General features: G+C 40.7%; 1 protein-coding gene across 1 annotated transcript in view; it reads left to right on the forward strand.

Moving 5' to 3' along the window:
- LOC113405167 (phakinin-like) overlaps positions 1-6,952 on the forward strand; it is a 34,828-nt gene extending 27,876 nt beyond the window's left edge. Inside the window, exons 5-7 of the mRNA XM_026646094.1 lie at positions 2,204-2,335; positions 3,493-3,713; positions 6,894-6,952. Coding sequence (XP_026501879.1) covers positions 2,204-2,335; positions 3,493-3,713; positions 6,894-6,897 — 357 coding nt within the window. The 3' untranslated portion in view covers positions 6,898-6,952. The remainder of the gene's footprint in view (positions 1-2,203; positions 2,336-3,492; positions 3,714-6,893) is intronic.
- Positions 6,953-17,542: the final 10,590 nt, after the last annotated feature.

Here is a 17,542-nt window from a genome sequence, read left to right on the forward strand (position 1 = left end):
GAGGGAGGAGGGGGAATGCAGGGCGCTCAGGGGAGGGGGCGGAGTTAAGGCGGGGCCGGGGGTGGGAAGGGGCGGAGCCAGGGCCCGTGGAGTGTCCTCTTTTTTTATTTTTTAAATATGGTAACCCTATTAGTGAGACATGATTTCCCTTTGCAGAAACCATGCTGATTAGACTATCAGATCTATCATTGTCTTCCAGATGTTTCATTATTCTATTTTAATCATTTCAGTTATTTTAATTCTATGAAAACAAATTAACTCAGCTTCCAGACTCCTGAACAGTGCACAATGCAGAGCAATAGCACAGACTGTCCTAAAATCAAACAGTTCTCTAGGAACTTCAAAAATAAAGCACCATACACTTAGAAGGAAATCCTGCCATGGCCCTCCCTCACCCAAATGCCTCCAAGGCACAAGGAATTTGGTGTACACTCTCCCCTCGGTATAACTGCACAAGTGCAGGAAGAATAAAAGCAGGAGGACACAAAAATAATCAGATCAGGTTTAGGGTCAGATTATGAGTGGCCTTTGTGCTGATGCCCAGTGGCGAGAACACAAGGATACTTCCCTCCTCCGTGCACTTCATAAAAGGGATAAGGATATTTGCAGTCCCTGTAGAAGCATAGGGATGGCTCTCTCTGTGCATCCCTGGAAATGCAAATTATTCCACAGGGGACACACCAGGAGTTCATCAGGTAGTTCAGGAGGAGATTGTATCTCTTGGAGGTACAAGCCCTCCCTAAAATGCCTCTGGGCAATGTAGCTCTGCACCATCTGCTACTCATTACTATGTCTAATAGGCACAATCTAGTCAGAGCAGAATTCACCCCTTTACAATGCAGCACAATGCATTACTTAAGTCCTACTTAAGCCCTATTTTGAGGGCTTAATTGGGACTTAAATGGTGCATGTGTCTTTGCTAACCTTCTGCACATGGAAGAATTTCACCCGTATGGACTAAGATAGGTTTTTAAAATTCGTTACAATGGAGATAATCAGAGTCAAATCCTGAAACAAATAAGTTGAGCTATACAACTGCCCACACCCTGCTATTGGTGTATCTGTATCTATGCATTCCCAATATTAGCATATGAAATTCCAGATCCATTTGAACGTTATATTACCTTCGTGGTAAAAGATTACGTGGTCAGAAAATAGGCCACAAAGTGGGATAGGGCTAGGCTGAGCATTCGGTGTGAACCCAAAGTACTCTACATAAACTAGTATTAAAAGTGACCTGAAAGGGAGGGGGAAATGGGGCCTGAGTTCTTATTTTGGTTTTGAGATGTGAAAAAGGGGGATTGAATGTTTGTTTTTCCTCAAAGAGAGTTTTTTCCTACTTGTTTTTTCTGAGAAATATCAGGAAAATCAAGTCTTATGTTTGCTCGATGTAGACTTGGAGCTCTTTTGACCCTTGACCTTTCCCAGTCCTAACAAGAGCTCTGTGCGGCTCGAAAGCTTGTGTCTTTCACCAACAAAAGTTGGTCCAATAAAAGATATTACTTTACCCATCTTGTCTCTCGCTTACTAAAAGAGGCAGTCATGTTTAATCTTTCATAAAAAGTATTTTCCTTTGCCTATTTCTAGGGAGTTTGAGTTAAATAGGTGTTAAAACACAAAATATAAAGTATGAAATTATCTGAATAATAATTTCCCCTCTTCATTAATCAGGTTTTACTTCATTGGTCTTGATCTCATAATCCTATTAATTCTTCAGTCTTCCATGAATCCTACAATCTTCCATAAAAACAAACAAACAAACAAAAACGGAATAGAAGAGATGTGGATTTCTAATATAAAATGAAATGGGGAAAAAAACCCTCAAAACTTTCTTGAAAAAAAACCCCTCAAAACTTTCACTATAATACATCATATAGAGGAAAAAGTGCAGAACCCCATTTTTCTCTTTGCAGGTCACTTTTAATGTATTTGTATGAACACTAAGCAGCATGCTGATGGGAATATATGTATGTATTCTTGGATACATGTATACATAGACCAATTTTACAATATGTATACAGAAAATGTGGTGGTTATGCTCTTAAAAGTATCCAAAATTGTTAAAGGAACTGAAAATAGAAATGACAAATTTAAAATCAGAGTAGCCACAAATTGCAAAAGACTACTTTCATTATGGGATGGGAGGAATATAAATTATTATTATTAAAGCATTTTGTGACTGACAACTATTACCTGTTGTCAGCAAACCACAGAAACAGCACCTGCTGTACAAACCCAAGAGGAAGAACTGGTGGAATCCCTGAGAGCAGAGTTCCATGAAACAGCCTGCAAAATACAGAGTCTGCAAGCAGAGACTGAATCTTTAAGAACTTTGGTAAGTAGCTATCGATTTAGAACTGGTGTATACTCACTGGAATATACTCAATAAAATTCAGTATGCTTTTCTAGGGCATATTCTCATCTTAATGTGCCTGGTGAGAATAAGTCCCTATATGCCCACACTCTCATTGATTAAACTAGTGGTGTGGGTGCCCAGCACTTATGAAAATCAGGCTCTGAAATTTTATCCCTCAACACTTTAATTCATTAACATTTGTAAACCTCATTGAGATTACTGGGTACATAGTGTTATAGAGCACAAAGTATATTAAGCAAACTTTAGTGCCTTTTAACCAGCTAGACCAACGGTTTGCAAACTTTTTGAACTGAGTGCCCCCTTTGAGTTACAATTTTTGTTGCACCCCCACAACTCAGACAAAAATAGATACATAAAGTATGCTTGATAGCCGATTCATAAACCGAACAGAGGCCTTAACACACCTTTAAGTAAATTACCTACACCTGTAAGTTTCAAATACACAGATACTTAGCAATGGCACAGCCAAGGCTTCCTCAGCAGCAGGCTGCTTCTACCTTGCAGCCAGGCAGTGCCACTAGGGCAAGGCCAATGCCTGCCCCTCTGCCCCTCCCCTCTTGGGTTTTCAGGGTGGGGGAAAGCACCTGGGAAGGTCTCTGGAGGTGGAGCCAGCGCTGGGCATGGAGGCTGCCATGAGCAGAAATCTGCACAGTTGCAGCGGATGTTGAACCTGACCCACAGGCTGGGTGGCCCACTGAGGTGGGTCGGGGGGGAGGTAATGCTCCCTCCCCGCCCCCCTTCCCCATGGGGGCTGGACCAGGCCCTGCTGTTGGGGCTGGCACAAGCCATCTGGAGTCACCACTCGCCCTCCCCCAAAGTTCCTCCATGCTCCTATGGGGGGGGCAAGCCCCACAGTTTGAAAAACTCTGAGATAGCCTCAGACAAAGCAGTTTATCAGTCCACATTGCCACAATGCACAGATACAATACAAATATCTAATGAACAGAATGCCCAGTATATTGGGGTCTCCATTTCAGCAGATTCAAATGCAAAGGATTAGGGCAGTTTCAAATTTCCCACATATACCATTCACTGCAGCCTAGCTGAAACGCTACTACAAAGATTATCAGAAGTCATGACTCTGTACTGAGTGTTATAATTACTGTTTCATGTAGAAAAGGGGTCTGGAGAACTCCTTGTATGATGCTAAGCACTGGCATGACATTGAACTTCAGAACCTAGGCTCTGTCATTACCAAGCTAGAGGCAGAGGTGCGAGAAATCAGAGCAGAAACTGAGCAGCAGCAGAGGGATCGTGAAACTCTGCTGTCCAACAAAATACAGCTGGAGAAGGATATCGCTGCATATCACTGTCTTCTGGATGCAGAAGAAAGAAGGTATTTCTTTTTAAAATGGAGAGTATGTCATGAACACAGAACTTGTGAATAACATGAATAATAACATTGTGCACTGTGGGATATGCGCTGAGATCCCCAGAGACAACAGAACTGGAATGGTCCACTGAGCAGTGGCATAGGTGGCTAGATTTGAAGAACCTGTACAGGGGGATGTACACCTCAAGTCCAACTCTGCATAGGTTCCTAGTCCTTTGCATTAGATGCCAGTAGTGTGAGAGCAGGGCAAGGGAGGAGTAGACCAGGGCCAGTGGATCAAGGAGCCTTCATTTCCCAAAGCACTGAGACATAAGAGATAAAGAAGCTATTATAGCCTCAAAGCTACATTAACCGCTGTAAAGCAGCTGTGCTGCTGCTTCATATGTTGGGAACATGATTCCCTTCCTTAGACACCCCTCCCACCCAGTATAAAGACCAGCCACTCAGGCTGGGCTCTTGGGGAAGAACCTCATCCTCCTACAGAACAGAAAACATGATTTAGGCCATGATCCAGTAAAATACTTGAACACATTTACTTTTAAGCACATGTAGTCCCATTGAAGTCAATAGGATTATTCACATGCTTAAAAGTCAGCACCTGCTTACATACTTTGCTAGACAGTGGTGCAGTCACTCCAGGTCCCACAAAGCTATGGGGGCCCAAACAGACAGAGTAGCGCTATAGCACTTTATTTGGTACACAGAGTCTCAACACTACTCACTCAAATTTGGCCCTGTCAGACGGAGGGGCAGCCAGGCCAAATTTGAGTGGCATTGCAACAAGGCATGCAGGGTTGCAGTGCTGTTCAGGTTTGGCCCAGTTGCCCCTCTGTCATGACAGGGGACAGCCGGGCCATGTTTAGTGGCCTTGCAACTTGGTACATGGGGGTTGCACGAAGTACCACTCAGATCTGATCCAGCCACAACTCCGTCATGACAGAGGGGCAGTTGGCGCAAACCACATCAGCACTGCAACTCCCATGTGCACTCTCACAATGCCACCCATCACTCAAATTTGGCCTGTGTGGTGTGTGTGGGTTGGGTGATAGGAATGAGCAGAACCACTGGGACTGGGAGGAGCCACCGTAGCCCAGGAGAGGAACAGAGCACTGAGCCACGGCAGTGCCAATGAGTGTCCCAGGGGGAGTCTCGGGGGAGTGGGTGACAGAGTGAGGTGTTGGTGGGCTATGGGGTGAGGTGGGGAGTGTTGGCGGGGGGGCACCAGGATGAGGTGTTGGGGACAAGTGGAGGATGGGGGGATGAACTGTAGGGGAATTGGGGGATGTTGGAGAGTGGGGGGGTATGTTGGGGGTTGTGGCCCAGAGTCTGGAAGGGGCCCCCTAACCTTGTCTTGCACCAGGGTGATCTGGGCCTTAGTGATTAATGTTTAGACTATGTTCTAGTATTTACCAAGGGAAACATTTGTTTCTTCTAGTTGATTGTTTCTTGCTTTACCATCAAATATACCACATTTTCCATCACAGAAGAAAATACTGAATCTACATCTGGTTCAGACTACATGGATTATATTCTGCTCTCAACTGGGGAGTAACTGAGCACCCCTGCAATTCAGCAAAAGCACTTAAGCACACGCTTAGTTATAAGCGTGTGCGCTTAAGTGCATTGCTGAACAGAGGCAAGCTTAAACACGTTTAAATGCTTTGTTGAATTGGCGGGTCTAAGCTGAATTTGGCCCACTATCTAGATCTTTTGTGGAGAAAAATAATCCATTCTTTTTCTTTGAACACTTTTCCTCTGGAAAAGAAATTCTAAATTCATTTAAAGTGTTTTGGGGTTTGCTTCTGGAAGATCTCTAATCATCAGAATTAGCCACAGAGCCTACGAGAACCCATCCCCTCCCCTCTCTCACATTCCAAATCAAAGTTTTCTGTCAACAGGCCCTCATTAAAATGGTTTGCTTTTCAGACAGCATAATCTCCTGCCTAATAGAAAATACCTTGGTGCTAGTAAGTCGGGTCTTGATCCTCCATAAATAGAAGACCCAATGTCACAACTGTAATTGGCTTCTGAGTGGGCTGTAGGATAGCAAGAAGGGGAGCACATGCACCTTGTGAAAATGCTGAAGAAAGTAAAAGGTATATAAACAGCTGGGTGCTGGAAATTAAATTTCTACTGATTTTCATTCCAAGTTTTGTGGGAAAGTGTTGAAACATACATTGAAATTGCCTATATACACTAATCATCAGAATGCCCAGTATCTGCTATTGCACAGAACCTACCGTCTTATAAATAATATAATGGAGCAAGTTGATCATGATAAATATAAGTACTGCAATTCTGTTCTAAGCTCTTTCAAACAAATGTGGTGGGATTATACATTCAAACAGCTAACTACGTCCATAACTCTGCAGGATGCTTGTAATGATCTTCCAACTAAAAAAACTGATTCCCTCCTGTTTTCTTTTTAGAGTTGCAAGACTAGTGGTGTAATTCCCATGTTTCTTTGGGGTGAAATTCACCTATGTGCAGAGAGCCAGAAAGAGGCCTGAACATGTCTGAAGTGCCACTTCAGTCCTTAGACAAAGGGGACTTAAGTAGTCTACAGACCTTATTCTGGCCCTCTGAACAGAGGAGAATTTCACTTATGTGAGGGGAGATGTGTGGGAGTGAAGACAGAGAAAGAGGCCTGAGCCACAAAGTTTGTATGGAGAATTAAATTTCAGTAAAGTGACATGTGTGTTGGGTGTGCATTTTGGTCCATGATGATCTCTAATAAATACACATACTACCTTTCATGGTCCAAATCTTCAAAAGTTCTTATATACAAATGAAAATATTTTACATATTAATACATTTTTTAAAAGATTAATGTATAACAATGGTAGAATTTTAATAATAATCAAAATGTTCTCAAAGAGCTGGAATAAAAGTATTGGTGAAATTCAGCCCTGTGCAGAGAACAAGCACAAGGCTTATATGCCACCACCATGCACTGAAGCGGTGCACAAACTTTAAGATGATCATCTGTGAAGGGGTAAATTTCATTCATTGTGAGATAAATTAATATACTAAGCGAAACTGTGTTTTCAGTTACATTGGTGTAATCCTACTGAAGCCAATGGCATTTCACCAGTGTATGGGAAAGTAGAATTTGGTCCAACAATTTTCCCTTTCCTCTTATTACTTGCTCTAATCAGCAAATTTTTTTTTTTAAACTTTCAGCTGATTTTGAAATTCCCTGTCCACAGAAGACAATGTTGGAATTCAAAGCAAAAGATGTCACTGACAAAAATGTTTGTGGAAACCATAAACCCATCAAAGCAGCCTGCTTTATTCAGTTTGATTTAACAATCTAAGTAGGTTGTAGCTTGAACAACTTTATTAGAGTCTCTTCCTCATGTGAGTGCTTTGCTTACAGATTTCAAGTTAGCCATGTTGTTAAAATTATAATAAAAAAATAAATAATTCATTGTAATTGTTTGATTTTTTAAAAATCATTCTCCAATACTTGTCATTGCTGCTGAAAGGTACTAGATTAACAGCAAAGGTCCTCTTTTTATTCACAAAGTTTATTAATCTCTTTTTGCAATACAAATACTGTTATTAGACTATTCACCCACTATGCAAATAGCACAAAATGTATTTTTACTGCAATGAATGGAAACTGCAGGTTTCCATGTTGCTTCACAAGAACTTTGGCTCATTAGTGTGAAATTTAATTTGCACTAATAAACCTGAGGCTGATCAAGCATGAAATTAACTTGACGCAATTAGTTTTACAGTATGTAAAACTTAGGCAGCGGCAATACAAGCTTCCCCACATCACCCTGAAAACATACCTTAGTTTTCTTCCAGAGGAAACTTCTCCTAAGACAAAAGAGGGTAACTCGTTTTCAATGCCCCTTCAATCTTTGGCCTTTCTGCTGAGCTTGCTAACAAGAGTGGTAATTAGTGCAAGTGTGGTGGTATGTTTTGTGATATGACCACCTTGCAGCAATTGGGCCAAGATCACTAACTTTTCTCATATGCCACTAGTCACCCGTCAATTGCAGTGACTGACCTGGAGCATATCTGAACTGGACTTTGCGGTAAAGCAATCTGCATACTATTGCCAATCACCTCTACTATTTAGTCTTCCTTTTTATATTTTAATTTTCTCATTTTATTGTATTTGTAATATTGTTATATACTCTGTAACATGTTCAAGCAGTTATTATATAATCAGAGAAATATAAAACTTTGGCCCCACTCCTGCAAACCCTTATGCATATGATGAACTTTTATTTGTGAGAGTAATCCCTTCATATGAGTAAAGCTAAACACATATGTGTTTGCTGGATCAGGGCTTTACAATATAAACAACTAGATAAGAAATAAATGCTTGGCATGTATCTGCTTCAGGATATTTTGATATACGTCATTACATGAAATCAAAGGGTGCTAAGAAATAGGATACACATTTAAAGAGTCACAATCTGAGGACATTTTTCTTTTCTTGTTTTTAATTAAATAAATATCAAACAAAGCTACAAAGACCCTTAAATGGATGAGAAAAACAAACTAACTCTAGGTTTATTATACTTCATCAGCAGTGATGCCAGCCTTAATGCCCTGTTAATGTGCTTCTCTCAACACTGTCTTAACCTTTCCTCTACACCAATCCCCTAGGCATGCAACACCCTTCCTGAGATCGTCCATAAAACAACCTCTCCTCATTTATTCTCTCATTAAGACCCATTTCAACTGTGATGCCTACAAGATTTTGGTCAAGAAATGGCTAGATAGAGGAGTATATGGGAAATGACTATATGCCTCATTAAACACAACAGAAAAAAGCTTGTATGCATGGACAGCACATAAACCCCGTTCGTGGAGGCTAGCCCCCCACCCCTTTCTGCCTGAGGCCCCACCCCGCTCTTGCCCACCAGGGCCAGAGGGGCCCTGAGCCCCGCACCACAGCCGGAGGAACCCGGGCTGGCCCGCCCAAGCTGCCCTGAGCCCCGCCCAAGCTGCCCCGAACTCCAGCCATGCCTTCCCGCCCAAGTCCCAGCTGCCCAGAGGAGCCCCAAGCACCAGCCATGGCCCCAGGGCTGTGGCAGGGAGCAGTAGCCTCCCCAGCCTCCATTACATACTGCCCATGCTTGTATGTTGTATCCATTTCACGTGACATTTGTATATTCCTTTTCTTATTAGATTGTAAAATCTTCAGAACAGGGACTGTGTCTTCCTATATGTTTGTACAGCACCTCGGAAATTGAGAGTGCTGCTACAATTGTGTAATTATACACAAACTGGTGCACAGCAGATCAGATGGAGTGTGTGTGAGAACCACATTCTGACAAGCAGGATCTTGGGTCTTCTACTTTCATTTATTTTAAGAGTTGAGTATTTTATGTGAAATAGGGCATCTTCCAGAAGTCTTTTTTCAACATGGACTTGGATTTTAGGTTCAAATGATCTGGCATATCTTGGATCTGGTTTTGAATTGTAATGTAAAATATAAATTATTTTCTTAATAAGATCTTTTGTCTTTGGAATTGCAACAGTTGCTTGAAAAACATCTGTGTTCTACCTTCCTCAACTTTAATACTTATAGTCAGGGTTCTCCCTGTTTTTTTGGTTGGACTTCCTGGGACCGTCTCTTCCCTTAGTAAAGACCACGAGCTAATCAAAGTAGTCTCCCAGATGTGTGACGTAGTACAACCGGCTCTTTTAAACAAAGTTCTTTCCTATGAAGCGCATTAGAAAACCGTTACTGTATTCCTGGATAAAACTATCCATAGTATTTTTATGGTGTTCATCACCAGAGTATCTGAGTGCCATACAAATAACAATGAATTATTCTCACAATACAAGTGGTTTATAGGGAATGTTTAGAGATGGGGAACTGAGGCTCAGGCAAATTACAGGGAAAATTTTCAAAACTGGCTGCTGACTTTGGCTTCTTGAATGTCCGGGTCACATGGGTCACAGCCCGGGTCACTTTTACCCCAACTCTCCATTCTAGCAATTGTTATGGTAGATACAGACCTACATTTTTTAACTAGGATGTGTTTCAAACTATTTTTTAAAGAATCATTATTTCCATTAACTTTCCCATTTTCAACTTTCCTTCTATTGCAGTTTCCACAATATGATGTAGTGTAAAAACCTACTGTGTAAATCTGAGCACATCAGTGTTACTAGTGGATTGATTTTACAGTCTTTTACTAAAAAATGTTAAAAAATCCCTAGAAGACTTCAACTATAATTGTGTAATTATCCTCCTCATAAAACTTTAGACCTTAACAAAAACACATTTCTCCATCATTAAAGTACATTCAGATAACTCTTGGCTAGGGGGAACAAGCAAGAAAACTTCTTCCTTCCAACTGTGAGGGTCTGAAATTGTATCAAACACCTAATAGCCAGAGGCTGATATGAAGGATGAAGCCCTCAAGCAGATTCAAATGACAACCCCTGTCAGGAATCCCAGTAAATTACTACCTCCGAACAGCTGTGAGGGACTTCACTAGGGCATTGCCCTTGGATCTTGCCAGTGCTCTGTCTTCCTGGTATTTATGTTTGTTTGTTTTAAATAGATGCTGTCTAGTACATATAGTCCTCTGGCTAGTAGTTGTTATCTGGCAAAGTGTTCAAGCTCTATTTATTTTGTGCCTGTGATCTGGGAGTATCCAAGCAGTTTACAAAAGGTATTATCACCATTTCACAAAAGGATGAGACGAAGACAGAAAGCCAAGGACGCAGAAAAAGTATGGTTTTATTGTTAAAACACTGGAATAGGAGTCTCGAGATGGTAGGTCTATTCTCAGTTCTTGCAGAGACTTTGGGTATGTCTACACTGCAAAGAAAAACCCATGGCTGGCCCATGACAGCCGACTTGAGCTCAGGCTATAGGCCCATTTCATTGCTATGTAGACTTCCAGGTTCAGGCTGGAGCCTGGGGTCTAGGTCCTTGTGGGTAAGTACAGTGTATGACAGTAAAGCATAATCCATTCCATCCTCAGTAAAGGGGTGCTACTGTTTTCTTTGGTTTCTGCTGAGTCAGTTCCAGATCTAACAGCTGAAGCAGCTATCAGTACTATGCTCCTAACAAGTATTAAATTTCTAATCAAGAGAGGACCATTCCACTGCTTTATGATATTGTGTTTGCAAGAGATGAATGACACAAAAGAAGCAGAAAAGCATTAGGTTCACATTAGCCCTGGTAACAGAATGGAGTTGTTTATCAATAATTGCCAAATGATCTGCATTTCGGTATCTCAGGATCAGGTACAGTGCTTTCTTTAGTGGCAATATGGAAGACAATACCAGTTTATTTACCATGAAAGTTGAAGGAAAATGTGCTGTATGGAAACTGATTGCCAGCTTGGATCATTTCACTGTTGAATCTGCAAGTCATTGCATGGGTGCACCTGGGGAGCAATGGACTTCAGGATGATCTAATAAGTTATTTAGCTACTTGTTCCCTGATTAGACCTTATACCTACCTACAAGACAGAAGTAATTTGGCAGCCTTTCAACAGTGCTCTCAATAGCAGATCAGATTCCCCAGTGCTCCCTTGTTCTGCTCATAACTTTTAACCTATACAACCCTCAGCACCTGCCCTGCACAGGATCAAGCCATCTAAACTAAGCACACAGACTGTCAATGCTAATAATACATAGAAATATAAGAGCAGCATCGTATGATACATACACAAGGTTAACTGACAAATCTTAGAAACTAGTTAGAAAGGCTCAGCAGCAGTGGCTCTGTTACTTAATTTAAAGTTGGCAGCTAAGGGTATAACGGCAAAGAATTTCACTGGGAAAGAGGAAGAGATACTTGATCTCTGAGATGCTGAGAGGGAGAGTGACAGAAATAGCCTGACAGCTTGACAATCTCCTGACTCTAAAAATGTAAGGATTTGAGTCTTTGGCTTAAACCACAGCAAACTGTTAGCACAAGATTTTTTACTAATATTGTAGGGCCGTTATACAAACTGTAGACTAGATATGATTTGTACCCTTCAATTTTCTCTCAGTTTTATATTTTAAAATGCCTTTGAGATATTTTTAGTGCTACTGTCACTTGAGTATCTATTGCAAATCATTCTTGATCATAACAAACACATGTTTTTGACCTCTCATGAGAGCAGGAAATAGGACAAAAGATACCTGGGTCTAAGAGTACTTGGCCAAAGGCATGAGCAGGAAAAGTTCAGACTCCCATAAGCTGCTGCCAAGATGCTGACTACAGTCAATAAAGAGTATGGAGAAAGTCTGAAGAGTGATAGAAATAGGGGACCACGCAGCAAATTCTGGTGTGGTTTGGCTTTCTACAATTATGTAGTCAGTCATAGATTTTAAGCCTTAAAACACCTAATTCACCCAGGTACTAGACTGAGAGTCTAAAGAGAGATATAAGGCCAAATCATATAGTCCTTGTGAATCTGCCTGATGAGTCCACCACAAGCAGATCAACCTCCTTCTGTGCAGAAGGGGACTCCGCTGTCTCCATGACCCTGCTTTCTCTGTAGTTCAGGGTCTATGCTGAGGAAAGGGGTGATGAGTAGGTAGGCTGGAGGGAAGTGTGGGCAAGTTGGGGGTGATACACAGAGTTTCTCCAGACTGCATAATCTTTTCCACATTGCCCACAGTGTGTTCCAAGCACTATATGGCCAAGGATCCAAGGGTGAGGAGTGGGGCTTGCAGGGGGAAACCTCTGCTTCCCTCCATGGAATAATGCGGAAAACTCTCCACAAAGGATTCTTCAGGGAGATTTTTCTTCCCCCCAAATCCTATCCCACAGCTTCTAACACTAAAGAGGACAATCTGCCTCCTGGGAATGTGCTTGTTAAGTTCTTTTTGGCTATCCTTTGTGGCTAGATTCTGTAAACATCAGCATTAACCTTGTAGAATGCAGGCTGGGATACATTTTGCAGATGAAATTTAATAAAACAAAAACCATCTTACAATGAATATGCATCTGCATTAAGGCAAAAATTTAGGTGAACACACATGACTGAAATTCAAATAAAATAAATTAATTGTTCAAAAAACAAAGAATATGAATAATTTCCAGTATAAAAGTGTGTAATGCACTGTTAAAAATGGCTACAATTTTCTGCAATCCTGTAATCTTTAGGGTCCAGAACCTGCTATTATCTGCAGCCACATGGATCTATTTATAACTACTACTGTGAAACTGAATATAAACACACATTTCTGCTGGTCAGGGAGATGTACATTTCTAAAATATTATATTATATTAATAAATGTACTTCTCTTGGGCTACCACAATTTATGTATTAGAATTTATAAACAGTTTTGTCATATTTAATATCTAGTATTTGCATGCATAAGTAACTCATAAAAGAGAATCAGGTAGAAATTTTACATTCGCTTGCCTGGAGTAAGGACCCAGTCTAACTCCCACTGACGTCAATAAGTCTTCAACTTCAATCAGAACTGGACTGGACCCTAAATAACAGGGAAGAATTTGGTCTTTACTCCTTACAGTGTAGTTCAGGACTGAAACTATTTCTGGCTGTGCTACTGAAGTGCTCTATGTCCTTGGGCAGGTCACTTAACTTCTCTGTACCTCAGTTTCCTTTCTTAAATATGGCAATGACACTTCTCTTTATTCAAGAATTTTGAGACTTATGGATGGAAAGCACAAAGTGGTAGTAGTATTTTAATCCAGCAAGACAAAAATCTATCCAACACTATCCTCCAAAGTTTAGGAATACATAATTTTGCTCTAAGAAAAAAATATCGAAGTTATAAAATGGCACTAAAAATAGGAATATAAATATTGCTACCAATATTTGACAGATAATTCTGGTTAGCACGTAAGCAGCAGATGCTTCTGATTATGGCAGACTAATAAACATAACATACAGTAATAATTTTACATGACTAAAAGTGCACCATTTTAAGGTTTATCTCCATTGCTGATAGTTTTATCCTGGTCTTCAAAATGTGCTGAGTTCCAAAACATCTGACAACACATTTTGAAGCACAGACTCATTCTTATTTATTTCCAGCTCTTAATTTGTCCATTGGAGGCTGAACTTTTTAGTATCGGTGTCCCTGCATTTTTTCTCTCTCTCTCTCTCACACACACACACACACACACACACACACACACACACACACATTTCCTAAACAGCAGGCCTGTGTGCAGTACACATTTTGTAGTAGGCCAATGCACTTATATATCTAAGAAAAAATGCTTTTCCTATTTTAAACCAATGCCCTGTTTTTGACAATGGGGCTTTCCCACTCTCTCTTTTCAATTACTTATGTTCTCCTGCAAACTGATTTCCCTAATGTCTTCTTCTACTTTACCTTTGCTCAAGAGAGATATTTCCTTATATATACAAACATTAACATTAATTTTCAGGATGACAAATAGGTATATACCAAGTAATTGACCAAAAGTAAAAAATGTGTTTCATTACATCTGTTCATCAGTTAGGAGTATAGAAAGAACAGAAACCAGTAATTACACCTGGTTTTAACAAGTGTGCAGTATTTTTTGAAGGCCTTACTGATTGAGTTCATCAACTGGGCTGAAGAAATCAGTTTACAGCACTGTAAATCCATTGTGCTACTCAAAACTAGAAACAAGACTGGACAATCTACATAGATAACAGCTATGGCTTCTTACCTTTCCAATATATACTAGATTCCAGCTATCAGAGTAAAATGAGATTCACTCCCACCCAGGTCCAATGTTGCAGAAAAACATTCATTCCAGTGCATACAGATTCAGTATCTGGCTTTAAAAAAAAAAAAAATTTTTGTTTGTAATGTTTACTTGAGTGGAACAGATCTGCTACTACGCTAGGTCTATAGCGTCTCCTCCACTCAGTTCCAGGCTTTGATCAAACAGCATACCAGATAATCCAGAATTTGGCAACACTGCAACAATAAGCCATTGACAATAAATCACAGAAATGGAGGGCTGGAAAGGACCTTGAGAGGTAATCTAGTCCCTCCTCCTGCACTGAGGGAGGACCATCCCTGAGAGCTGATTTGTCTGACCCATTCTTACAAACTTCCAATGCCAGGATTCCACAACTTCCCTCAGTAACTTATTCCAGTACTTAACTATCTTTTATAGTTTTTCCTAATAGTCTCCCTTGCTGAAGATTAAGCTGATTACTTCTTGTCCTACCTTCAGAAGACATGGAGAACAATTTATCACTGCCCTTTTTATAACAGCAATTAATGTATTTGAAGACTTAACTGATTCCCCCTCCCCCTTGGTCTTCTTTTCTCAAGTCTAAACATGTCCAGTTTTTTTAACCTCTCCTCATAGGTCAAGTTTTCTAAACATTTTATCATTTTTGTTGCTGTCCTCTGATTCTCTCCACGTTGTGCCCAAAACTGGACACAATACTCCAACTGAGGCCTCACCAGTGCCAAGCAGAGTGCAACGATGTTGATTTCAGACCAACTGTCCAATTTATCAATGTCATTTTGAATTCTAATCCTGTCTCCAAAGTGTTTGCAAATTTCCCAGCTTGGTGTCATTCACAAATTTTAAGTATACCATTATCCAAGTCATTAATGAAAAATTTTAACAGTACCAAATCCAGGACAGACCCCTGTATTAACATACAACTCTAAAGCCAACGCTGATCCCCCCTAAAAGATCCACAGAACAAACCCAAGAGGGTCTAGTCAGATCATGGCTCCTATGTATACATTTCAGTTTAATATACTGGGCCCAGATTCTGCAATTAATTCCACATGGGTGGATTCAATAACCCAAAAATACATTCTACTTGAAATTAAATCCTGTTTTGATACAGTGGCAGTTATTCCATAGTTAATATTGCATCTTCATTTCCATTATTAACTCAGTTTTGTTTCCCCCCTGTAAAATCCAAGCTCAAACTTGATAGTTTAATTTTGGGACTGAGGCAGAATACGTATCAAATTTGAAGTAATTGGACAAGGAGTAAATAAATTAGAGATGCTTGCCAGAATTCAAAGTCTTCACTTCACTTTTTATTGTCTGTGAAGCACTATACATACCTATTACATTATAGAAATAATAATAATCTTTAATGGAATGCAATAGTCCACCATGTTTTTACTAAGCTACTTACAACAAAGGCTTCTAACATGAACTCCTGGTAATTTAACATAGACACATTTCCTTAACAATCCCATCCTGACACACCAAAAATATTTCATACCTGTAGACCTTTAGCTGCCCAGAAAAAGTAAACTTCACATCTGGAAACTTTTCCCCTCTCCTCAAACCTCCATTTCTGGCAAAGTGGATGAGGCAGACACATAACTGAACACTCACCAGCTTCTCCCTCCCACCCCTCCCTTCACCTCCAGAGGCCCACCCCACAATTTCCACATACATTTGGGAACCCTAAACCCCTTCACACATCTGGAGACACCCCTTCCTCCCAGATCAAGCCACCAAGTATTACCCAAGATTTGACATTCACACATTTTGTTCCTTTACAAATGGCAATAGGTCACACCATTTTTTGAGGGAGGGAGAAGGTGAGAGCAAGACCCTGCAATACAGTGTTGCCTATGGGAAGATGCACTAAACTGTCTTCTGAGAGCCCATGTGTCTAATGCCAGCTCTTCTGCTAACTACTCTGAATATTTCTAGTCACTTTCTAACCCTTATTAACCAAGGCATCATTTCCCCTACATTTGGGAATTACTGTTCACTCATTTTACAGCTATGATAACAGACAAGTGGGAAAAGGTAACATCAGACTAGATAGAGATAGGAATATAGAACACACATTTAATATGACAGACCTCTCTCACACCTTACCATCGTACTTCTCAGATGGAAGGAGATAAATGATCTCTTTGGGTAATCCATGCTAACACAGTGCAGATCTTTGTCCCTTTCTAGTGGTTAGGCCTCATGTAGAGATTTATGAGTCTCTTACTGCCTCCATGCTAATAGGAAAGGTCATTCTACTTTAATGGCAGATGCTCATGCAACTCCCATAGAAGTGGTTGGTGCCATATATCTGAAAGTTATGGATTCAGTCTAATGGCCCATATGGGGGGAAACATATGTCAGCGTGAAGCCTGTGCAATAAATATTGAAATTATTTTATATAACAAAACATATTTATAGGTGTTTTTGGATGTTGTATCAATATTTGTTTTAGTGTAGTGAGAATTCTTCTGTTAGAAATCAGTGGGATACTTATTAAAAGGTTTGTTTGAAGAGGAGAAAGCACAGTGGGGATATTTTTGCCTGTGTATACAGAAAGTGGAAGACCTTGCCTGCATGTGATCCTGATCAGAACTTGGATAAATAAACGTATTTCAAGAAAGCAATCTTATTGCCAACAAAGTACAAATTAGTTCTTAAGGAGAACTGAATGCTTCAGGCTGTTCCTAATGATCAATTGGCCTTTCACCTGTATGTCAGCAGTGCGAATCTAGCCCAGCCAATTGAGGAACTAACAGTTGCTCCCACCCAACAGATCCCTTTGGGGTTCCCACACAAAGCCTTCGGTGGGTCGGTTCCAGCTCCCATATCACACACGTTCCACATTTTTCACTAATTGGTAGACTCAGCCCAGAGAAGCCAAAACCTGCATGAGTCAGGCAGAAGTGAACGCGCCTTGTTGCTCCTAGATAAAGTCCCCACCCCACCCAGATCAAGGCTAGCACGTGGCGGCAGAACGTGGTGTGGGAAACCTGCCTTCTCAGTTCTCACTGCGCTCTAGATAATAGAGAGGGCTTTATTCAGCAGGGCGGGCCCAGCACTCAAGCCACATGGCTTCTGTGCTAAACTGCAGCTAGGCCATAGGAGCGAGGAGGCGGGTGAGAATCTCTTTTGTTAGCCCCACTCCTGTTGGTGAGCGAGACGCGCT

The sequence above is a fragment of the Terrapene carolina genome, unplaced genomic scaffold (assembly GCF_002925995.2).
Source record: "Terrapene carolina triunguis isolate 2854851 unplaced genomic scaffold, T_m_triunguis-2.0 Scaffold34029, whole genome shotgun sequence".
NCBI classification, from domain to species: Eukaryota; Metazoa; Chordata; order Testudines; family Emydidae; genus Terrapene; species Terrapene triunguis.